Source organism: Schistocerca nitens, chromosome 11, assembly GCF_023898315.1.
Source record: "Schistocerca nitens isolate TAMUIC-IGC-003100 chromosome 11, iqSchNite1.1, whole genome shotgun sequence".
NCBI lineage: Eukaryota > Metazoa > Arthropoda > Insecta > Orthoptera > Acrididae > Schistocerca > Schistocerca nitens.
The window spans coordinates 177,003,619-177,029,100 of record NC_064624.1 but is presented as its reverse complement, the minus strand read 5'-3'; the positions used below and the strand labels follow the sequence as shown (position 1 = coordinate 177,029,100).

The 25,482-nt window shown below is 44.2% G+C and overlaps 1 protein-coding gene across 1 annotated transcript in view; it reads right to left on the bottom strand.

Annotated features, from left to right (window-relative positions):
• LOC126213052 (probable cationic amino acid transporter) overlaps nucleotides 1–25,482 on the bottom strand; it is a 717,466-nt gene that overhangs the window by 124,192 nt on the left and 567,792 nt on the right. The window contains exon 7 of the mRNA XM_049940623.1: nucleotides 12,796–12,979. Within this exon, the coding sequence (XP_049796580.1) occupies nucleotides 12,796–12,979 (184 nt within the window). The remainder of the gene's footprint in view (nucleotides 1–12,795; nucleotides 12,980–25,482) is intronic.

The window sequence follows — 25,482 nt, the reverse complement described above, 5'->3', positions numbered from 1 at the left end:
AAGTGTGATTATATTCTACACTATTGGCCATTAAAATTGCTACACCACGAAGATGACGTGTTACAGACGCGAAATTTAACCGACAGGAAGAAAGAAGATGCTATGATATGCAAATTATTACCTTTTCAGAGCATTCACACAAGGTTGTCACCGATGGCGACACCTACAACGTGCTAACATGAGGAAAGTTTCCAACCGACTTCTCATACACAAACAGCAGGTGATCGGCGTTGCCTGGTGATAACGTTGTTGTGATGCCTCGTGTAAGGAGGAGAAATGCGTACCATCACGTTTCCGACTTTGATAAAGGTCGGATTGTAGCCTATCGCGATTGCGGTTTATCGTATCGCGACATTGCTGCTCGCGTTGATCGAGATCCAATGACTGTTGGCAGAATATGGAATCGGTGGGTTCAGGAGGGTAATACGGAACGCCGTGCTGGATCCCAACGGCCTCGTATCACTAGCAGTCGAGATGACAGGCATCTTATCCGCACGGCTGTAACGGATCGTGCAGCCACGTCTCGATCCCTGAGTCAACAGATGGGGACGTTTGCAAGACAACAACCATCTGCACGTACAGTTCGACGACGTTTGCAGCTGCACGGACTATCAGCTCGGAGACCGTGGCTGCCGTTATCCTTGACGCTGCATCGCAGACAGGAGCGCCTGCGATGGTGTACTCGACGACGAACCTGGGTGCACGAATGGCAAAACGTCCTTTTTTTTTGGATGAGTCCAGGTTCTGTTTACAGCATCACGATGGTCGCGTCCGTGTTTGGCGACATCGCGGTGAACGCACATTGGAAGCGTGTATTCGTCATTGACATAGTGGCATAACACCCGGCGTGATGGTATGGGGTGCCATTGGTTACACGTCTCGGTCACCTCTTGTTCGCATTGATGGCACTTTGAACAGTGGACGTTACATTTCAGATTTGTTACGACCCGTGGCTCTACCCTGCATTCGATCCCTGCGAAACCCTACATTGCCTGCCGCGGTGGTCTCGCGGTTCTAGGCGCTCAGGTCGGAACCGCGCGACTGCTACGGTCGCAGGTTCGAATCCTGCCTCGGGCATGGATGTGTGTGATGTCCTTAGGTTAGTTAGGTTTAAGTAGTTCTAAGTTCTAGGGGACTGATGACGACAGATGTTAAGTCCCATAGTCCTCAGAGCCATTTGAACCAAACTCTACATTTCAGCAGGATAATGCACGGCCGCATGTTGCAGGTACTGTACGGGCCTTTCTGGATACAGAAAATGTTAGACTGCTGCCCTTGCCAGCACATTCTGCAGATCTATCAACAATTGAAAACATCTGGTCAGTGGTGGCCGAGCAACTGGCTCGTTACAATACGCCAGTCACTACTCTCGATGAACTGTGGTATCGTGTTGAAGCTGCATGGGCAGCTGTACCTGTACACGCCATCCAAGCTCTGTTTGATTCAATGCCCAGGCGTATCGAGGCCGTTATTACGGCCAGAGGTGGTTGTTCTGGGTACTGATTTCTCAGGATCTGTGCACCCAAATTGCGTGGAAATGTAATCACATGTCGGTTCTCGTATAATATATTTGTCCAATGAATACCCGTTTATCATCTGCATTTCTTCTTGGTGTAGCAATTTTAATGGCCAGTAGTGTACTTGATTCCCAGAACTGACAGATGAATAGATCGTTGAACTGGTGCACACACTTAATCCAGACGAGTCTGACACAGAGTTTGATGAAACTGATGATGCAAAGAGATCAAAGTGAAGAAAGTATATCAGAAGGAAAAACCGTGCCTCTTGCTCAAATTCAAGAAAGAAATGAGTTCTAGAGGGATAGAGGAGAAAAATGTGTTATTAAAAGTATTACTGTATTGCAGCAAATAGATTACAAGGAAATCTTTTAGTGAAATATTTTGAATCTTTTTGTTTATAATTATTGAAAGTGTTGTTATAAATAATCGTCTTTGGGTTGAAGCTCTTTTTTTCCCGCGTTTGCTTTAACAATACATATGTTATTGGATGAGGTCCGCCTTTAGCAAAACGCTATTTTGTTTTTTAACCCAAACATGTTTCATTGCAGTTCCACTGATTGCATTGAATTTTATGGCCATAAAATAAAAGCCCACTGAAGATGCTGCAACTGCAGTGAAACATGTATCGGATAAAAAACATAACTGAGTGTTGCTAAAGGCGGACTCCATCCAAAAACATATCTATTGTTGACATCAGATTTGTAGTTGACCTATCTTCGAATCTACAGAAAATATGAACAATACGTGTAATGGTTATGACTGCTTTTTTGTAATAAAGCAACATGAAATTGCTTAGCTGTGTGTATAATTGTCTGCTTCAGTCCCTAGGTATCATATATGATACCGTCCACAAAAAATTCACTGCGCCTTCAAAAAATTTTTCAAAGGGTCGCTCATTCTTAACTAGCATCAACCCAACCCAGTTAAAACAAATGTAGCTCATCTGAACTTTTAATATGTGGACTTGACTGTAGAGGTTATGCTCGAGTATAAGAAGTTAAAAATAATAATAAAAAAATTCGTTAGCTGAATTGAAATAAATAACGCTCTAAGTACCATATGAGGAATTTTTAGGTTTTGTGTGAAATGGGATCTACATAACAAGCCCAGTAAAGTATAAAACGCTCAAACTGCGGCGAATGAAAATGTAGTAGAAAATGCAATCAACAGATGATGTGTGTTTAACAGCCACTGCTGTTAACAAATGAAAGGCTCTATGTTCCGCACACTTACTCCTTAGTATAATAAAGTGGCGGAGGCAGCAGATGGTTTTAACAGTCTGAGTGGAAAGAAATGATAAATTACAAAAGGAGATACTGTGGCAGCAAGGAGGAAAACGCTGAAAAGTAAAGGGAATAAATACATAAATTCATGTGCTAAATGTATTCCTGTAGAATCTCATCCAGTGCAAGAGGTAAGTCTCGTCACTTATTACTGACCTACTCCATAACAGGGCAGACTGTTATTCTTCAGTTACCTAATGTATTGTTCCTCAAGATATAAAGGACGTGATTCAGCAATGAAGCAAATAAAGCCATTTAACGGCAGTAACATGAAGGCCTCTGATTTCTCAGGTTTCAAGAAAGCAGCAGATTGTGATATAAACACAGCAGATGCAAAATACAGTGCCTATGGTAGAAAAACGTAAGCCTCATGTAGTTTCGACCAGCAGGTCCGCCGGAAGATACCACTGTTTTGAGAAAAAAGTACAAGTACATGGCATCAAGGAAATAAAACTACCTGCACTGGATGTTACAAGCCACAACTGTGAAGAAAAGAAGAAATATTTGAAATGATGCAATACGTGACAAATGGAGGACATATACAGTTTTATAAAAGCAGAATGAACTTTAACTACCTTTTTGCTGAGTACTGAACTATGGCACTTAGAGATTTTCCATTTAATTTCCACTTTCAGAAAGTTTTTCATTCTGATAGAATACAATATTTGTAATTTCCTTAAGAAACTCGGTCCACATTTTGCTTAACTTTCAGATAAAACACATTAATACTGCAATTACTCGACAGAATAGAAGGAGCGACCCATACGGAAACTCTTCAGTTTCGACTCGAAAGCGCGTGGATTACTGCTAAGATTTTTGAGTTCTTGTGGTAGCTTATTAAAAATGAATGCAGCCGTATACTGCACACCTTTTTGCAAAATGCAGGTTTGAATTCTGCCGAGTATTAACCGAGTGAAAGCTGCTTATTCTTGGGAATAAACTAATATTGGTAACAAGAAACGACAATAAGGAGTATACATATTGAGAAGCCAATGTCAAAATACCCAGACTCGTGAACAGAGGTCGACAAGAGGTTCGTGAACTCACACCACTTATTGCCCCAATCGCCCGTTTCTGAGCCAAAAATATCCTTTTAGAATGGGAAGAGTTACCACAAAATATAATACCATATGACATTAGCGAACGAAAATAAGCAAAGTAGACTAATTTTCGTGTCGAACGATCACTCACTTCTGATAGCTTACTATCTATCTGAACACCTAGAAATTTGAACTGTTCAGTTTCGCTAATCATATGCCCGTTCTGTGAAATTAAAACGTGAGGTTTTCTTGAATTGTGTGTTAGAAACTGTAAAAACTGAGTCTTACTGTGATTTAGCGTTAGTTTATTTTCTGCAAGCCATGCACTTAGGTCATGTACTTCACTATTTCAAACCGAGCCAATGTTGCACACAACATCCTTTACTACCGAGTGTCATCAGCAAACAGAAATATTTTAGAGTTACTCGTAATACTAGAGGGCACATCGTTTATGTAAATAAGGTATAGGAGCTGATCCCTGGGGCACCCCCCACTTGACAGTACCCCACTCAGACCCCACATCACAGCCGTTATCGACACTGTGAATAATGACCTTTTGCTGTCTGTTGCTAAAGTAAGAGGTGAACGACTTGTCAGCTACTCCCTGTATTCCGTAATGGTCCAACTTCAGGAGCAATATTTTGTGATCAACACATTCAAATGCCTTAGTTAAATCAAAAAATATGCCAAGCGTTCGAAACCTTTTGTTTAGCCCATCCAGTACCTCACAGAGAAATGAGAATACGGCATTTTCAGTTGTTAAACGACTTCTAAAGCCGAACTGTACATTTGACAGCAAATCGTGTGGTTTAAATGATCAATTATCCTTACATACACAGCCTTTTCAATAACTTTTGCAAACACTGATGGCATAGAAATAGGTCTAAAATTGTCTACAGTATCCCTTTCTCCCTTTTTATAAAGTGCCTTTACTACTGGGTACTTTAATCGCTCAGGAAACTGATCATTCCTAAAGGAGCCTAATGCACCATCATGTTATGTAACAGGGCCCACTACTTCCGAAAAAGATATTTTTATAAAAATCGAGATCTAGGTCAAGGGCCAATAAACCTTTGTTTTCAACAGGTTGGCGGAATTTGCAACCTCTTCATAATGGAGAAATCCTGCCTGTACCCCAGGGTTGAGTCCAGTTGTTAGGGAGGGCACTAGACTAGAGTAATCCATGCAGTTGTAGTAGCCACAATGGTTGTTGTTGTTGTGGTCTTCAGACCTGAGACTGGTTTGATGCAGCTCTCCATGCTACTCTATCCTGTGCAAGCTTCTTCATCTCCCAGGACCTACTGCAGCCTACATCCTTCTGAATCTGCTTAGTGTATTCATCTCTTGGTCTCCCTCTACGATTTTTACCCTCCACCTCCAGTACTAAATTAGTGATCCCTTGATGCCTCAGACAATGTGCTACCAATCGATCCCTTCTTCTACTCAAGTTGTGCCACAAAGTCCTGTTCTCCCCAATTCTATTCAATACCTCCTCATTAGTTATGTGACCTACCCATCTATTCTTCAGCATTCTTCTGTAGCTCCACATTTCGAAAGCTTCTATTATCTTCTTGTCTAAACTATTTATCGACCATGTTTCACTTCCTTGCCATTGCCAGTCTACATTTTATATCTTCTCTACTTCGACCTTAATCAGTTATTTTGCACTCCAAATAGCAAAACTCCTTTACTACTTTAAGTGTCTCATTTCCTAATCTAATTCCCTCAGCATCACCCGACTTAATTTGACTACATTCCATTATCCTCGTTTTGCTTTTGTTGATGTTCATCTTATACCCTCCTTTCAAGACACTGTCCATTCCATTCAACTGCTCTTCCAAGTCCTTTGCTGTCTCTAACAGAATTACAAGGTCAGCGGCGAACCTCAACGTTTTTATTTCTTCTCCATGGACGTTAATACCTACTCTGAATTTTTCTTTTGTTTCCTTTACTGCTTGCTCAATATACAGATTGAATAACATCGGGGAGAGGCTGCAACCCTGTTTCACTCCCTTCCCAACTACTGCCTCCCTTTCGTACCTCTCGACTCTTATAACTGCCATCTGGTTCCTGTACAAATTGTAAATAGCCTTTCGCGCCCTGTATTTTGCCCCTGCCACCTTCAGAATTTGAAAGAGAGTATTTCAGTCAACATTGCCAAATCGATTGAGGTTGACGGACATCATTTGACCATTTATTGCATTGATGTGGTATTTACAGGTAATCATGCTGTAACAGCATGCGTTCTCACAAATGATAAGTTCACACAGGTACATGTATCACATTGGAACAACCGAAATAAAATGTTCAAACGTACCTACGTTCTGCATTTTAATTTAAAAAACCTACCTGTTACCTTCTTTTATGATTCTTGAACCAAGTGTTAGCTATGATTAAGTTATGCTCTGTGCAAAATTCTACCAGACAGCTTCCTCTTTCATTTCTTAGCCCCAATCCATATTCACCTACTATGTTTTCTTCTCTCCCTTTTCCTTCTGTCGAATTCCAGTCACCCATGACTATTAAATTTTCGTCTCCCTTCACTACCTGAATAATTTCTTTTATCTCATCATACATTTCTTCAATTTCTTCGTCATCTGCAGAGCTAGTTGGCATATAAACTTGTACTACTGTAGTAGGCATGGGCTTCGTGTCTATCTTGGCCACTATAATGCGTTCACTATGCTGTTGGTAGTAGCTTACCCACACTCCTATTTTTTCATTATTAAACCTACTCCTGCATTACCCCTATTTGATTTTGTATTTATAAACCTGTATTCACCTGACCAGAAGTCTTGTTCCTCCTGCCACCGAACTTCAATAATTCCTACTATATCTAACTTTAACCTTTTTAAATTTTCTAACCTACCTACCCGATTAAGAGGTCTGACATTCCACACTCCGAACTGTAGAACGCCAGTTTTCTTTCTCCTGATAACGACGTACTCTTGAGTAGTCCCCGCCCGGAGATCCGAATGGGGGACTATTTTACGTCTGGAATATTTTACCCAAGGGGACGCCATCATCATTTTACCATACAGTAAAGCTGCATGCCCTCCGGAAAAATTACGGCTGTAGTTTCCCCTTGCTTTCAGCCGTTTGCAGTACCAGCACAGCAAGGTCGTTTTGGTTAGTGTTGCGGGGCCAGATCAGTCAATCATACAGACTGTTGTCCCTGCAACTACTGAAAAGGCTGCTCCCCCTCTTCAGGAACCACACGTTTGTCTGGCCTCTCAACAGATACCCCTCCGTTGCGGTTGCACCTACGGTACGGCTATCTGTATCGTTGAGGCACGCAAGCCTCCCCACCAACGGCAAGGTCCATGGTTCATTGGGGGGGTGGGTGGGGGGGGGTTGTATACATAGAAGAATCCTGGAGATACTAAAAAGTATCAGATAGATTATATAATGGTAAGACAGAGATTTAGGAACCAGGTTTTAAATTGTAGGACATTTCCGGGGGCAGATGTGGACTCTGACCACAATCTATTGGTTATGAACTGTAGATTAAAACTGAAGAAATTGCAAAAAGGTGGGAATTTAAGGAGATGGGACCTGGATAAACTGACTAAACCAGAAGTTGTACAGAGTTTCAGGGAGAGCATAATGGAACAATTGACAGGAATAGGGGAAAGAAATACAGTAGACGACGATTGGGTAGCTCTGAGGGATGAAGTAGTGAATGCAGCAGAGGATCAAGTAGGTAAAAAGACGAGGGCTAATAGAAATCCTTGGGTAACAGAAGAAATATTGAATTTAATTGATGAAAGGAGAAAATGTAAAAATGCAGTAAATGAAGCAGGCAAAAAGGAATACAGGCGTCTCAAAAATGAGATCGACAGGAAGTGCAAAATGGCTAAGCAGGCATGGCTAGAGGACAAATGTAAGAATGTAGAGGCTTATCTCACTAGGGGCAAGATAGACACAGCCTACAGGAAAATGAAAGAGACCTTTGGAGAAAAGAGAACCACTTGTATGAATATCAAGAGCTCAGATGGAAACCCAGTTCTAAGCAAAGAGGGGAAAGCAGAAAGGTGGAAGGAGTATATAGAGGGTTTATACAAGGGCGATGTACTTGAGGACAATATTATGGAAACGGAAGAGGATGTAGATGAAGATGAAATGGGAGATACGATACTGCGTGAAGAGTTTGACAGAGCACTGAAAGACCTGAGTCTAAACAAGGCCCCGGTAGTAGACAACATTCCATTAGAACTACTGACGGCCTTGGGAGAGCCAGTTATGACAAAACTCTACCATCTAGTGAGCAAGGTGTATGAGACAGGTGAAATACCCTCAGACTTCAAAAAGAATATAATAATTCCAATCCCAAACAAAGCAGTTACTGACAGATGTGAAAATTACCGAACAATCAGTTTAATAAGTCACAGCTGCAAAATACTAACGCGAATTATTTACAGACGAATGGAAAAGCTGGTAGAAGACGACCTCGTGGAAGATCAGTTTGGATTCCGTAGAAATGTTGGAACACGTGAGGCAATACTGACCTTACGACTTATCTTAGAAGGAAGATTAAGGAAAGGCAAACCTACGTTTCTAGCATTTGTAGACTCAAAGAAAGCTTTTGACAATGTTGACTGGAATACTCTCAAATTCTAAAGGTGGCAGGGGTAAAATACAGGGAGCGAAAGGCTATTTACAATTTATACAGAAACCAGATGGCAGTTATAAGAGTTGAGGGGCATGAAAGGGAAGCATTGGTTGGGAAGGGAGTGAGTCAGGGTTGTAGCCTCTCCACGATGTTATTCAATCTGTATATTGAGCAAGCAGTAAAGGAAACAAAAGAAAAATTCGGAGTAGGTATTAAAATCCATGGAGAAGAAATAAAAACATTGAGGTTCGCCGATGACATTGTAATTCTGTCAGAGACAGCAAAGGACTTGGAAGAGCAGTTGAACGGAATGGATAGTGTCTTGACAGGAGGATATAAGATGAACATCAACAAAAGCAAAAAAAGGATAATGGAATGTAGTCGAATTAAGTCGGGTGATGCTGAGGGAATTAGATTAGGAAATGAGGCACTTAAAGTAGTAAAGGAGTTTTGCTATTTGTCTCGTGGTCGTGCGGTAGCGTTCTCGCTTCCCACGCCCGGGTTCCCGGGTTCGATTCCCGGCGGGGTCAGGGATTTTCTCTGCCTCGTGATGGCTGGGTGTTGTGTGATGTCCTTAGGTTAGTTAGGTTTAAGTAGTTCTAAGTTCTAGGGGACTGATGACCATAGATGTTAAGTCCCATAGTGCTCAGAGCCATTTGAACCATTTTTTTGCTATTTGGGGAGCAAAATAAAAAGTAGAGAAGATATAAAATGTAGACTGGTAACGGCAAGGAAAGCGTTTCTGAAGAAGAGAAATTTGTTAACATCGAGTATAGATTTAAGTGTCAGGAATTCGTTTCTGAAAGTATTTGTATGGAGTGTAGCCATGTATGGAAGTGAAACATGGACAATAAATAGTTTGGACAAGAAGAGAATAGAAGCTTTTGAAATGTGGTGCTACAGAAGAATGTTGAAGATTAGGTGGGTACATCACGTAACTAATGAGGAGGTATTGAATAGGATTGGGGAGAAGAGAAGTTTGTGGCACAACTTGACTAGAAAAAGGGAGCGGTTGGTAGGACATGTCCTGAGGCATCAAGGGATCACAAATTTAGCATTAGAGGGCAGCGTGGAGGGTAAAAATCGTAGAGGGAGACCAAGAGATGAATACACTAAGCAGATTCAGAAGGGTGTAGGCTGCAGTAAATATTGGGAGATGAAGAAGCTTGCACAGGATAGATTAGCATGGAGAGCTGCATCAAACCAGTCTCAGGACTGAAGACCACAACAACAACAACAACGACAACAACCTGTTACCAACTGTTCGTATAAAGTTGTGAGCCATATGTTCGTGCCTATTACAGCGCCATCTATCACAAAACGAAAAAAGTGTTCCAACTAAAACATTCATATTTCTTTACGTAGTACACTAATATGCAATTAAAAGGGGGATCCTATTTTAAAATACACAGTTGATATCCGTTTGACGTATGGCAGCGGCATCTAGCAGGCCAACCATAGCGCCATCTGGTTTCCCCCTTCAAGTTAGACGAGTTTCGTTCTTTGTAGTTCTTTCGTTTGACGCTTATTTCGTGAGATATTTGGCCCGGTCACGATGAATGGACGACCCTGTATATGCATATTGGTGACGTTTGACATTCACCGTGAAAGGTCTCTGTTGGATTCCTTTCATGTTTAATTTCTTAAATCTGTTGTCATTTACGGCATAAATTCCTCTTCTAAATTTACTGTGGCGTTTCTGACTATCTGGGAGGAGACTGAGTAGTGGAACGTGTTACTTTTACACATAAACAAGAACGATCTGTCACACTACTACACTTTAAAACACAGTTTATATCTAATTCATGTCACACAGTTTCATACGGAACCTACATCCGCTTTCTTTTATATACTGTATATGATAAGATACTGTCATCCCCCTTTCCTTCTGTGTGAAAGGATGAATGAGCAAATGCATTTCTGGTTGCATGCTTGATGGTATCAGACAAACCTGTCTGCTAGAGAACAGTAGGACCAAAGTCGGAACAGGTAGCTACGATTTCTAAAAGCAGAGAGGTTTCTATTTTTAGTATGGTCCTGTCTGTCCCTTGTCATGTTGGTACAGAAAGGTGCGTCTCTGGTCGCTTCCGTTTGTATCTGTGAAGTACCCCCGGTAGGGGCCCAGGCAGTCTGTCTGAGGCGAGTGTCTGAAGTGGTAAGATCCCCGGCTAAGTGCGTCTCTGCGAAGTCCGTAGGACAATGGATTTCTTAAGTTCAGCCTAACTGAAAATTTAATCACCTTTATTTCAGGTTTATCTCTAAAATATCTAATGTTATCTTAAATTGCAACGCAGTGTAATTCGAGTGTGAAGTTCAGAATATCTTCCAGTAGTTGCTTTGTCACTACTTTGTGAGTAAAGTGGAACCACGTGTTGATCAGTAACTCTAACTAAAATCAATCTTAAATGCAAATGCTTGTGTGATTATAACGTCTCGTCTTGACAATATTTTTCAATATAGCAACTTTTCTTTATGTTCAGCCCACGTGGGGTGTACTTTGTGAGACCAGTACCACGTGCTTATACAATTGTTTGACCCATCAGGTTAATAGTAAGATGATAGTAACCAGTTCGAGGTTTTTCTTTTGTAAATTGCGTTTCGATATAATTTATTTTAAGTATCAAAATTATTGTGGAGTTACACTCTTTGTGTAAACCAAGTTGACCACGAGTAGCATGTGGTGTAATCATCAGAGCAGCCCTCAGCTATTCTTTTCGGGAAGATTTCACAGAGAGTTAGTATGAATTTAGTATACCAGTGTGTGGTAATTTCATGACGGACAGGATTGCGCTACGAAGGTAACTTCTTTGGGTGAAAATTGAATCGGTTGGTTGTGGTTAATTTCCTCTGGCATATGTTTCAACGTTCTTCGTGTGTTATTTTATGAATGCGGTGTTGTATGCAGTCTCCCAAACTTGACTCCATATTTGATGTGTTCCGTAAAATTACAAACTCACATTTTTACAATCCTAAATAAGGCACCAGTTTAGTTGTGGATCAAGTTTAATATGCTGAAAATTTAACTGAACAATGATCAATGTTACAATAAATGTCCAAATATAAACTGATTTATTTCTTTTTATTTAAATTCTATATATATATATATATATATATATATATATATATATATATATATATATATATATATATATATCGCCGGTTGTCGTAAGATGACTATTAAAAGATTATAATTAATGTTAGTCTGGTTGGCAATTTGGTAAACTAGACTGGGTACCTGGTGAAACAGTTGCTCACAAGGGAACCTCCCCATCGCACCCCCCTCAGATTTAGTTATAAGTTGGCACAGTGGATAGGCCTTGAAAAACTGAACACAGATCAACTGAGAAAACAGGAAGAAGTTGTGTGGAACTGTGAAAAAATAAGCAAAATATACAAACTGAGTAGTCCATGGGCAAGATAGGCAACATCACGGATAATATGAGCTCAGAAGCGCCGTGGTCCCGTGGTAGCGTGAGCAGCTGCAGAACGAGAGGTCCTTGGTTCAAGTCGTCCCTCGAGTGAAAAGTTTACTTTCTTTATTTTTGCATAGTTATTATCTGTTCGTTCGTTCATTGACATCTCTGTTCACTGTAATAAGTTTAGTGTCTGTGTTTTGCGACCGCATCGCAGAACCGTGCGATTAGTAGACGAAAGGACGTGCCTCTCCAATGGGAATAGAAAACATTTGATCGCAAGGTCATAGGTCAACCGATTCCTCCACAGGAAAACACGTCTGATATATTGTATACGACACTGGTGACGGCATGTGCGTCACATGACAGGAATATGTTGTCGACCCACCTAACTTGTACACTTGGCGAGTGTGTAAAAAGATTCTTCTACCTTGCCCGATTTAGGTTTTCTTGTGGATGTGATAATCGGTCCCAAAAAAGTGATGAAAACATAAGAGTTTGTCACATAAACTGAAAATAAAAGATTACACTTTTCACGCGATGGAAGATTTGAACCAAGGACCCCTCTCGTTCCGCAGCTGCTCACGTTACCACGGGACCACGGCGCTCCTGCGTTCACAGTGTCCTATCTTCCCATGAACTACTCAGTTTGTATATTTTGCTTATTTTTTGTCATCGTTCCACACAACTTCTTCCTGTTTTCTCAGTTGATCTGTGTTCAGTTTTTCAAGGCCTATCCACTGTGCAAACTTATAACTAAATCTGAGTGGGGTGCGATGGGGAGGTTCCCTTGTAGTGATGCAAGGTTAACTTCCCCAGATAGCTCACAGCTTTTAAACCGCTTTTATTGTTGAATATCAGCAGCGCTTTCAGAACTACATAAAGCATCAACATTACAAGCGTTTCAGGTTTCAGTGGGATACGCACCGGAAGATGAGTCCGTCCTGGGCCATGGCGTAGACGATGCGCGGCATGGGGAACATGGAGCCGAACATGGAGACGGTGAGTCCGGCGAGCGCGCCCACGGCCACGATGCACTTGCACTTGTAGGCGCCCACCTGGCCGAACATCTCGACCAGCGCCGAGTCGGCGTCCACCTTGTTGTACGGCACTGCGGGCACACCACACAGGCCGTGCTCAGCACGCGCTCCAAGGGGGCTGGAAAACTGGGCGGCTCGCGCCGGTACACAACACAGGAAAACAGGGGCCGTCTGCACAATGCACACACCAGCGGTGGAAAAGGAACTCTCTCTAAAAAAAAAAAAAAAAAAAAAAAAAATAGAGTTGCTTATTCTTGTGGATTGAATTCTCAGTATAGCTGCAATGTTGGCAGTCTTCAGCATTTGAACAAAATACAGGGTGCATCAAACAGGGTGATCCGATTTTGAAAAATCGTAACTACACTCATGCTCATAAATTATGGATAATGCTGATACATGGTGAAACAACGCTCTGGTGGACGGTTTGCAGGTTTAAATCACCTCGGGGTATGACCGTGCGGTGCATTTGACCTGCGGTCGTCGCACGGTGGCGCTGGCAGCAGTCCATATATGCAGAGGTGTGTTGGTGCATGTCAGAGGAGCGAGTGTGCAGACGTGCTAATGGTGACTGTGTGTTGAAAATGGCTCAAAGAACACATATTGATGACGTTATGAGGGGCAGAATACTAGGGCGACTGGAGGCTGGTCAAACACAGCAGGTCGTAGCACGGGCCCTCCGTGTGCCACAGAGTGTGATCTCGAGATTATGGTAACGATTCCAGCAGACAGGAAACGTGTCCAGGCGCTACAGTACGGGACGTCCGCAGTGTGCAACACCACAAGAAGACCGATATCTCACCATCAGTGACCGCAGACGGCCACGGAGTACTGCAGGTAGCCTCGCTCGGGACCTTACCGCAGCCACTGGAACAGTTGTCTCCAGACACACAGCCTACAGACCACTGAACAGACATGGTTTCATTGCCCGAAGACCTGCAAGGTGCGTTCCACTGACCCCTGGTCACAGGAGAGCCCGTAAAGCCTGGTGTCAAGAACACAGTACATGGTCATTGGTACAGTGGTCCCAGGTTCACGTACGAATATAGTCTGAACAGAGAATCTCGCCGGGTTTTCATCTGGCGTGAACCAGCAACCAGATACCAACCTCTTAATGTCCTTGAAAGGGACCTGTATGGAGGTCGTGGTTTGATGGTGTTGGGTGGGATTATGATTGGTGCACGTACACCCCTGCACGTCTTTGGCAGAGGAACTGTAACAGGGCAGGTGTATCGGGACGTCATTTTGCACCAGTATGTCTGACTTTTCAGGGGTGCAGTGGGTCCCACCTTCCTCCTGATGGATGATAACGCACGGTCCCACCGAGCTGCCATCGTGGAGGAGTACCGTGAAACAGAAGGTATCAGGCGAATGGAGTGGCCTGCCTGTTCTCCAGACCTAAACCCCATCGACCAAGTCTGGGATGCTCTCGGTCGACGTATCGCTGCACGTCTTCAAACCCCTACGACACTTCGGGAACTCCGACAGGCACTGGTGCAAGAATGGGAGGCTATACCTTAGCAGCTGCTCGACCACCTCATCCAGAGTATGGCAACCCTGTGTACGTGTGCATGGTGGTCATATCCCATACTGACGTGGGGGTACATGCGCAGGAAACAGTGGCGTTTTGTAGCACACGTGTTTTGAGACGGTTTTCTCAAATTATCACCAATACCGTGGGCTTACAGATCTGTGTCGTGTGTGTTCCCTATGTGCCTATGCTATTTGCGCCAGTTTTGTGTAGTGCAACGTTGTGTGGCACCACATTTTGCAATTATTCTTAATTTATGAGCAAGAGTGTATAATGTTATTTTAGATGTGTTCTTGAACAACTCACTGTCGGAAACAGCGAACTCTCGAGTTACTCCGGTAGGTAGCAGCAGTGTATGCACACTTCAGTTCTACTAAAAATGGTGTCAGGAGAACAGAAAGCGCTTTGTGTTCTACTGTTCAGCGTGACTTTCGTATTAGGTACGGTGTCGGTCCTCCTACAGCACAGAGTATTAGAGGATGGCATGGAACAGTTCCCAGAAACAGGTTGTTTAAAGGCAGATCGCCGGGCCTCCCCGAGTGTCTGACACAAACGTAGAACGCATCCGCCATAGTTTCACGGGGATTCCCCAGAAGTGCGTTCGCCGTGCAGCTCGACAGCTCAACATACCTCCCCATGTCCGTCTGGTGTGTGTTGCGTCAACGTTTATAAACGAAACTGTACAAAATTCAGCTGCTGCAAGCTCTTTGTGAAGATGACGAACAACAGCGCGTGGAGTTCTGTAATTTCGTCCTTGGCAAGGTGGAGGATGAAAGTTTTCTTCCACGCTTAATGCTTAATGACAAGGCAGCATTCCATTTAAATGGAAAAGTGAACCGTCATAATGTGAGAATATGGGGTACGCAATAAGCACATTAAGTTGTACGACATGGGAGGGACACTCCAAAATCTAATGTGTTTTGTGAAGTTTCACGCGAATAGTTGTACGATCCATTTTTCTTTGCTGGGAACATTGTTAGTTACAGCAAGCACATGTCTCGATATGCTTGAGAACTTTCTTTTCCCTCAGTTGGAGACGAACGACTTCATTTACTAACAGGATGGGGCACCGCCATACTGGCATCTAGAATGGAGGGGGGGGGGGGATTTTTAAATCAGAGGATTACTGAACGACGGATCGGACGCACTGGACCAAATGATTCAGCCTTACGTTACTGCCCTCCAAGGTCACCGGACCTGACTGTATGTAATTACTTCTTGTGGCGGTTTATAAAAGACTGTTCACGTGCCTTTGTTATCAACAACAATGAATGCACTGAGACATCGCATAACAACAGCTGTGGAAGCTGTAACGCAAGACGTGCTCGCTGCAGTGTGGGAACAACTTGAATACCGCATTGACGTATCCGGTGCATCTAAAGGGGGGCATATTGAACACCTATCAAAAGGTATGAGAAAAAGATTTTTCAGTTCCCCGTTCATCAAAAAACAAAATTCGTTGTATATGTTCTTAGTTTCAGAAATGTGGACATGCCAAATCGGATGATTCTTTTTGATACACTCTGTATTTTGATCACACCGTCTGTTTCACAATTCATGTTACACACTTCTGGAGCTTGTAGAGAGGATTTACAAGGCAACCTCCCCATCGCACCCCCCTCAGATTTAGTTATAAGTTGGCACAGTGGATTGGCCTTGAAAAACTGAACACAGATCAATCGAGAAAGGAGGAAGAAGTGTGGAGCTATGAAAAGACTAAGCAAAATATACAAACTGAGTAGTCCATGCAAAACATAGGCAACATCAAGGACAGTGTGAGTTCAGGAGCGCCGTCGTCCCGTGGTTAGCGTGAGCAGCTGCGGAACGAGAGGTCCTTGGTTCAAGTCTTCCCTCGAGTGAAAAGTTTAATTTTTTTTTCAGGCATTTATTATCCATCCGTTCGTCCGTCCGATGCGAGGTGCGCCGTAGTATGGGGACGCTACACGTAAACAAACATCGAAACACACGACGTCAGTCGACTACAGCGCACGGAAACCTAAATTGGGCAAGGTAGAAGAATCTTTTTACCCATTCGCCGAGTGTACAAGCTAGGTGAGTCGACAACATATTCCTGTCATGTGACGCACATGCCGTCACCAGTGTCGTATAGAATATATCAGACGTGTTCTCCTGTGCAGGAATCGGTTGACCTATGACCTTGCGATCAAATGTTTTCGGTTCCCATTGGAGAGGCACGTCCTTTCGTCTACTAATCGCACGGTTTTGCGGTGCGGTCGCAAAACACAGACACTAAACTTATTACAGTGAACAGAGACGTCAATGAACGAACGGACAGATCATAACACTGCGAAAATAAAGAAAGTAAACTTTTCACGCGAGGGAACACTTGAACCAAGGACCTATCGTTCCGCAGCTGCTCACGCTAACCACGGGACCACGGCGCTCTTCAGCTCACATTATCCTTGATGTTGCCTATCTTACGCATGGACTACTCAGTTTGTATATTTTGCTTATTTTTTCATAGTTCCACACAACTTCTTCCTGTTTTCTCTATTGATCTGCGTTCCGTTTTTCAAGGCCTATCCACTGTGCCAACGTATAACTAAATCTGAGGGGGGTGCGATGGGGAGGTTCCCTTGTTAGTAGATCAAATTTAACATATGAAACCATGTTCCGAAACGTCACCCAACGGCGCTACAGAGCATCAATGTTATAGGCGCCGTTGCCTGTAAATGTATGTATATATAGGCTGATTCCATGATGATGTTACAAACTTTTCGTGCTGATGGAGAAGGATAAATGCATCAGTTTGAGGCCAGGGTCCCTGTAACGCAAACGAACTTGTTGAGAGTTATAATCGAAAACCGCTTTGATACCTCTGACAGTGGAATACATATACCTGTACTGTTGTTGCTAAGGTTGTGGCTAGGCAACTTTCAGAGATGATGATAATATGGAGAAAAAGAACAAAATATGGGCTCTAAAATGCATACCTGAGGAGATGCGAGCGCTTGTTCGTCATCGCTACTGTGAAACCCATCTCCCCTATTGAACAAATGCTCACAGCTCTTAAAGTAGGCATCTTAGATCCTGTGTTTACTCGACAGTTGTTCTTGTTGTGGTCTGTACCACCCTCTCTGAAAGTTGCCTACCCTACAATTTCAGCAATAACAGTGCCAACACACGTATTCCACTTTCAGACGTATCGGAACGGTTTTCGCTTGTAAGTTCCGACTCGTTCGTTTCCGATACAGGGACCCTTACCTCAAACTGATACATTTATCCTTCTCCATGAGCCTAGACTGGTTGTACCATCATCACGAAATCATTTGTGTCTACATACATTTACACTGGCCGTCGCCTATAATTTTCACGCTCTGTAGCATAGTTGGGTGACGTTTCCGGACATGGCTTTCTATGTAAAACTTGATACACTAAGCCCCCTCTACAATCTCTAGAAGTATGTAACATGAATCGTTCAAAATGGCTCTGAGCACTATGCGACTTAACTTCTGAGGTCATTAGTCGCCTAGAACTTAGAACTAATTAAACCTAACTAACCTAAGGACATCACACACATCCATGCCCGAGGCAGGATTCGAACCTGCGACCGTAGCGGTCACGCGGTTCCAGACTGAAGCGCTTTTAACCGCACGGCCACACCGGCCGGCCATGAATCGTGAAACACCCTTTAAGGAGCAGTGAATTGAAAACGAGACAGATGGAAAAAAATGTAACTAAACTCTTTATTATTTCTAAGGTAATCGAGCAACTTTTAAGGTATTTTCAACAATTTGGCAGTTACTTTCGATATAATAAACAGTTTACTTACTTTTTTCCGTCTGTACCATTTTCATTTGACACCCGTTATATGTTGACAAGAATAATTATTTGGAGGTCGATGAGATAAGGATATGTATGGATTTGAAACTATAAATGTGATGGCGCTTTATGTGCTCAGTAACGTTTGCTAGAGAGGCAATTGGGTGCATGAAGGACCCTCAGAAAAATAAGAACTGTACGGAAAGATGCAGTTCCTTTGTTAGCTGCATGTGCCATAAATCATTTCAAAGAGTCTTTTATCGAAATGATGTGGAATCATTCATTTGACAGGTGACCCTCAGACATAATTACAATGAACATTAATGAAGAAATTAGTTTCTAGTCCTACTCATGCCACTACACTTACAAACCATTTTTCTTGGAATAAAAGCAAAGACAGAAAAATAAGAAATAATGACCACGGATGAAGTCATCGTATTAAAAAGGGTGTAAAACGATGAATCAGCCTTTCTCAACTACCGTTGAATCTGTACATCGAAGAAGCAATGATGGAAACAATGGTCCAAATGGTTCTGAGCACTATGAAACTTAACATCTGTGGTCATCAGTCCTCTAGAACTTAGAACTACTTAAACCTAACTAACCTAAGGACATCACACACATCCATGCCCGAGGCAGGATTCGAACCTGCGACCGTAGCAGTCGCGCGGTTACGGACTGCGCTCCTAGAACCGCTAGACCACCGCGGCCGATGGAAATAAAACATAGCTTCAGGAGTGGGATTATGTTCAGGACGAAAAAATATCAACTATAGGATCAGTGATTCCTACCATCAGTGGAAGTATGGAAGAATTACAAGACATAGTGCTCGAAATTAACAACACCATACTCGTAGAGTATAAACAGAGAATAATACAAAGAAAGACACAAGTCATGAAACGTAGCAGAAAGCACATCAGTGATGATATCAGCACCAAGAGTGGGCTGACTGAGTAGAATTTCGTTGGCCAGGAAGCAAAATAACGCAAGGCGGACGAAGCAACGAGGACATGAAAAGCAGTTTGTTACACGAAACGAGAGAATTCCTGCCAACAGAAGTCTACCAGTATCAAACATTGGCGTTAATTTGAGGAAGACATTTCTGAGAATGTATGTCTGAAGCACAACATTCTACGTTAGTGAAACATAGACTCTGGAGCAACCAGAACAGAGGAGGATCGAAGCATTTGACATGTGGTGCTATAGAAGGATGCTGAAAATTAGGCTGACTGATAAGATAAGCAAGATGAGGTTCTCTGGATAATTGCCAAGGGTGCAAATATGTGGACAACCCTGACAAGAAGAAGGGACAGAATGATAGGGCGTGTGTTAAAGACATTAGGGAACAACTTACATGATACTAGAGGAAGATTTAGAGGGTAAAAACTGTAGGTGATGATACAGATTGGAACAGATCCAGCAAATCACTGAGGACATTGGGTGCATGTGCATGTCTGAGATGAAGAGGTTGGCATAGAAGAGGAAGTGGTCGCAGCCCACATGAAACCAGTCAGATCAGTGGTCACCCAAACATGGTTCAAATGACTCTAAGCACTATGGGACTTAACATCTGAGGTCATCAGTCCCCTCGAATTTACAACTACTTAAACCTAACTAACCTAAGGACATCACACACATCCGTGCCCAAGGCAGGATTCGAACCTGCGACAGTAGCAGCAGTGCGGTTCCAAACTGAAGCACCTAGAACCGGTCGGCCACAACGACCGGCACCCAAAGATGAAATGCGGAGGAAGTGCTATAACAAAATGCGAGGAATGAGTATTGGGAAGGGTCAAGAAACTGGATGCAGGTGGTAGGAAGTGAGTAGGATTGATTTGGAAAATGGGTGGGTTGGATCCTCCATCTTAAATGGAATGATGTAATTGTGGCAGTGGAGAAGGCTGGTGAAACTAGCGTGCAGAAGGACTTGGAGGGTATGAATAAGCTAGAGGGTGAGGCAGCAGGCCAGGGCTCCAGAGGATGGGAGGAGATGGTGGGGAGGTTGGGAATACCTGGTAAAGGCTTTCCAAATGTTTGTGGAAGTTTGTGAAATTTCTCACATGGTAATTGATATGGGTGCGGGAGGGTGGGCAGACATGGTTAGTAAGCTGGAGTAAATGATAAGGGAGAACACGGTTGGACTGGGAAATTTAAAAGGTGTAATGATACATACAACATGGTGGTGAGATGGATGAAGACCTCGAAGGTATGTATGACAACCTTGGCATTAAGAAACGTGTTAAGCCAGTTAGTAATTCTATTACACTGCTTTCCTTTCCAGTAGTAAGTAAGTACTTCAGTGTTCTAGTTTTGGAGAATCATATGGTTGTTGTCGCTCATGTACACGTCTCACAGATAGGAAGTTGAGCTGATTTTTTTCTCTATTTATTGCCTGGGTTTTACAGGATTGATAAAGAGGTACTGGATGGTTATAATTAAACTTTCCCTGTTTAACACGTTATAACACGGAAACTACACTGCTGGCCATTTAAATTGCTACACCAAGAAGAAATGAACAAATACACTCCTGGAAATGGAAAAAAGAACACATTGACACCGGTGTGTCAGACCCACCATACTTGCTCCGGACACTGCGAGAGGGCTGTACAAGCAATGATCACACGCACGGCACAGCGGACACACCAGGAACCGCGGTGTTGGCCGTCGAATGGCGCTAGCTGCGCAGCATTTGTGCACCGCCGCCGTCAGTGTCAGCCAGTTTGCCGTGGCATACGGAGCTCCATCGCAGTCTTTAACACTGGTAGCATGCCGCGACAGCGTGGACGTGAACCGTATGTGCAGCTGACGGACTTTGAGCGAGGGCGTATAGTGGGCATGCGGGAGGCCGGGTGGACGTACCGCCGAATTGCTCAACACGTGGGGCGAGAGGTCTCCACAGTACATCGATGTTGTCGCCAGTGGTCGGCGGAAGGTGCACGTGCCCGTCGACCTGGGACCGGACCGCAACGACGCACGGATGCACGCCGAGACCGTAGGATCCTACGCAGTGCCGTAGGGGACCGCACCGCCAATTCCCAGCAAATTAGGGACACTGTTGCTCCTGGGGTATCGGCGAGGACCATTCGCAACCGTCTCCATGAAGCTGGGCTACGGTCCCGCACACCGTTAGGCCGTCTTCCGCTCACGCCCCAACATCGTGCAGCCCGCCTCCAGTGGTGTCGCGACAGGCGTGAATGGAGGGACGAATGGAGACGTGTCGTCTTCAGCGATGAGAGTCGCTTCTGCCTCGGTGCCAATGATGGTCGTATGCGTGTTTGGCGCCGTGCAGGTGAGCGCCACAATCAGGACTGCATACGACCGAGGCACACAGGGCCAACACCCGGCATCATGGTGTGGGGAGCGATCTCCTACACTGGCCGTACACCACTGGTGATCGTCGAGGGGACACTGAATAGTGCACGGTACATCCAAACCGTCATCGAACCCATCGTTCTACCATTCCTAGACCGGCAAGGGAACTTGCTGTTCCAACAGGACAATGCACGTCCGCATGTATCCCGTGCCACCCAACGTGCTCTAGAAGGTGTAAGTCAACTACCCTGGCCAGCAAGATCTCCGGATCTGTCCCCCATTGAGCATGTTTGGGACTGGATGAAGCGTCGTCTCACGCGGTCTGCACGTCCAGCACGAACGCTGGTCCAACTCAGGCGCCAGGTGGAAATGGCATGGCAAGCCGTTCCACAGGACTACATCCAGCATCTCTACGATCGTCTCCATGGGAGAATAGCAGCCTGCATTGCTGCGAAAGGTGGATATACACTGTACGAGTGCCGACATTGTGCATGCTCTGTTGCCTGTGTCTATGTGCCTGTGGTTCTGTCAGTGTGATCATGTGATGTATCTGACCCCAGGAATGTGTCAATAAAGTTTCCCCTTCCTGGGACAATGAATTCACGGTGTTCTTATTTCAATTTCCTGGAGTGTATATTACACTAGAACTGATATGTGATTAGATTTTCACGCAATTTGGGTGCATAGATCTTGAGAAATCAGTACCCAGAACAACCACCTCTGGCCGTAATAACGGCCTCGGTACGCCTGGGCATTGAGTCAAACAGAGCTTGTATGGCGTGTACAGGTACAGCTGCCCAAACAGCTTCAACACGATACCACAGTTCATCGAGAGTAGTGACTGGCGTACTGTGACGAGCCAGTTGCTCGGCCACCATTGACCAGACGTTTTCAGTTGGTGAGAGATCTAGAGAATGTGCTGGCCAGGGCAGCAGTCGAACATTTTCTGTATCCAGAAAGGTCTGTACAGGACGTGCAACATGCGGTCGTGCAATATCCTGCTGAAATGTAGGATTTCGCAGGGATCGAATGCCCAAGGGTAGAGCCACGGTTCGTAACACATCTGAAATGTAACGTCCACTGTTGAATGTGCCGTCAATGCGAACAATAGCTGACCGAGACGTGTAACGAATGGCACCCCATACTATCACGCCAGATGGTACGCCAGTATGGCGATGACGAATACACGTTTCCAATGTGCGTTCACCGCGATGTCGCCAAACACGGATGCGACCACTCGTGATGCTGTAAACAGAACCAGGATGACGTTTTGCCATTCGTGCACCCAGGTTCGTACACCATCGCAGGATCTCCCGTCTGTGATACAGCATGAAGGGTAACCGCAGCCACGGTCTCCGAGCTGATAGTCCGTGCTGCTGCAAACGTCGTCGAACTGTTCGTGCAGATGGTTGTTCGTGCAGATGGTTGCAAACGTCTGCATCTGTTGACTCAGGGATTGAGATGTGGCTGCACGATACGTTACAGCCGTGCGGATAAGATGCCTGTCATCTCAACTGCTAGTGACACGAGGCCGTTGGGATCCAGCACGGCGTTCCGTATTACCCTCCTCAACCCACCGATTCCATATTCTGCTAACAGTCACTGGATCTCGACCAATGCGAGCAGCAATGTCGCGATACGATAAACCGCAATCGCGATAGGCTACAATCCGACCTTTATCAAAGTCGAAACGTGATGGTACGCATTCCTCCTCCTTACACGAGGCATCACAACAACGTTTCACCAGGCAACGCCGGTCAACTGCAGTTTTTTGTATGAGAAATCGGTTGGAATCTTTCTTCATGTCAGCACGTTGTAGGTGTCGCCACAGGCGCCAACCTTGTGTGAACGGTCTGAAAAGCTAATCATTTGCATATCACAGCATCATCTTTCTGTCCGTTAAATTTCGCGTCTGTAGCACGTCAACTTCGTGGTGTAGCAATTTTAATGGCCAGTAGTGTAATTACCATACGAGAACCAAACTTGGTAGCTTTAATGTCAAGTACATGGGAAACAGATATACTGGAGAAATCAGTTCAATTGAAATACTTCTAATGTGCTCCTACGGTACATCATACCATTACATACCGGTACCATTACTACTACAAAAGTGGCTCAATATTGCGCCCATCAGTATCCACAAGAGTCGGAAAGCGCAGGATTGCGTTCTGCACAGGAGAACGAAGCATATCCACAGGTGTGATTGCTACCTCTCTTGATATGCTGCGCTTCAGATCAGCACATGTGTGAATGTAAAGCCTGTGCTTAGGTAGCCCAACAACCAGATATCACAGGGAGTGAGATCAGGTGATCGTCCGGCCAAGCATTTGGAAACGATCGGCTGATATTTCGTGTGTATGTGGGGGGGACCATATTGCATGAAAGCTGTTGAGTTCAATGCGTCTCTCTCCTTTAGGGCGGGTATGACGTGCTGACGAAGCATATCGCAGTAAAGCTGGCCTGTCACACTGCGCGTCTTTGGTCCACGAGCGCCAACCTGTTCAATAAATAATGGACCAATGAAAAATGCAGTCGTGAAGGAACACCATACGGTGACGCATTCAGCATGCAGAGGAACGTCACGCAGGGTGACTGGAGATAAAGATTTCCACACTCAGTTATTCTATGTATTCACCTCACCTGTCAAAAGAAAATGAGCTTCGTCTGTCCATAGGATGGTCCAGTCCTTGCAAGAAAGTGGAGAAAGAAGTCAATACATCACTGTGTGGTGCTGTACGATATGGGTCTTGTACAGATACCATTTTAGAATGGTTCGAAGCTCCTTTCGTACAAAGGACAACGGGATGTTCAACTGTCGTGACACAGCACGCGCACTGCCTGACGATCGGGAATTGCGAGCAACGTTGTCTGCCATAGCGACAGCAATTTTATCAATCATCTGTGGTGTAACCGCTCGACGACTTGTTCCCAGAGGGTCTCCAGTTCTCCATTTGATTTGAACTTCTCCATCATACTCCGCACAGCAAGTGGAGAAAGAGGGCCCTTCTGTAATCCTTTCAGCAGGCGATATTCTCGAAATGCTGCTACAGAATTACTGTTGGTTTGATAACGGAGTCTCACCAGTAATCCTCTGCACCTTTTGTCCAAGCTCATGCTGACACGTCAACATGTGTTCTGCGAGTGGTCTGCTTTCCGAGAATGTGAATCACGATATCTGCTTTTTAAGCATCCGGTCGCCATTGTTAGAACAGGACGGTGGCGCTGTAACACATGGAAATTATGCACCCAATCTACATCTATATCTACATCCATACTCCGCAAGCCACCTGATGGTCTGTGGCGGAGGGTACTTTGAGTACCTCTCTCGGTTCTCCCTTCTGTTCCAGTCTCGTATTGTTCGTGGAAAGAAAGATTGTCGGTATGCCTCTGCGTAGACTCTAATGTCTCTGATTTTATCCTCATGGTCTCTTCGCGACATATACGTAGCAGGGAGCAATACACTGCTTGACTCCTCGGTGAAGGTATGTTCTCGAAATTTCAACAAAAGCCCGTACCGAGCTACTGAGCGTCTCTCCTGCAGAGTCTTCCACTGGAGTTTATCCATCATCTCCGTAACGCTTTCGCGATTACTAAATGATCCTGTAACGAAGCGCGCTGCTCTCCGTTGGATCTTCTCTACCTCTTCTATCAACCCTATCTGGTACGGATCCCACACTGCTGAGCAGTATTCGAGCAGTGGGCGAACAAGTGTACTGTAACCTACTTCCTTTGTTTTCGGACTGCATTTCCTTAGGATTCTTCCAATGAACCTCAGTCTGGCATCTGCTTTAACGCCGATTAATTTTATATGGTCATTCGATTTTAAATCACTCCTAATGCCAACTCCCACATAATTTATGGAATTAACTGCTACCAGTTGCTGCCGTCCTATATTGTAGCTAAATGATAAAGGATCTTTCTTTCTATGTATTCGCAGCACATTACACTTGT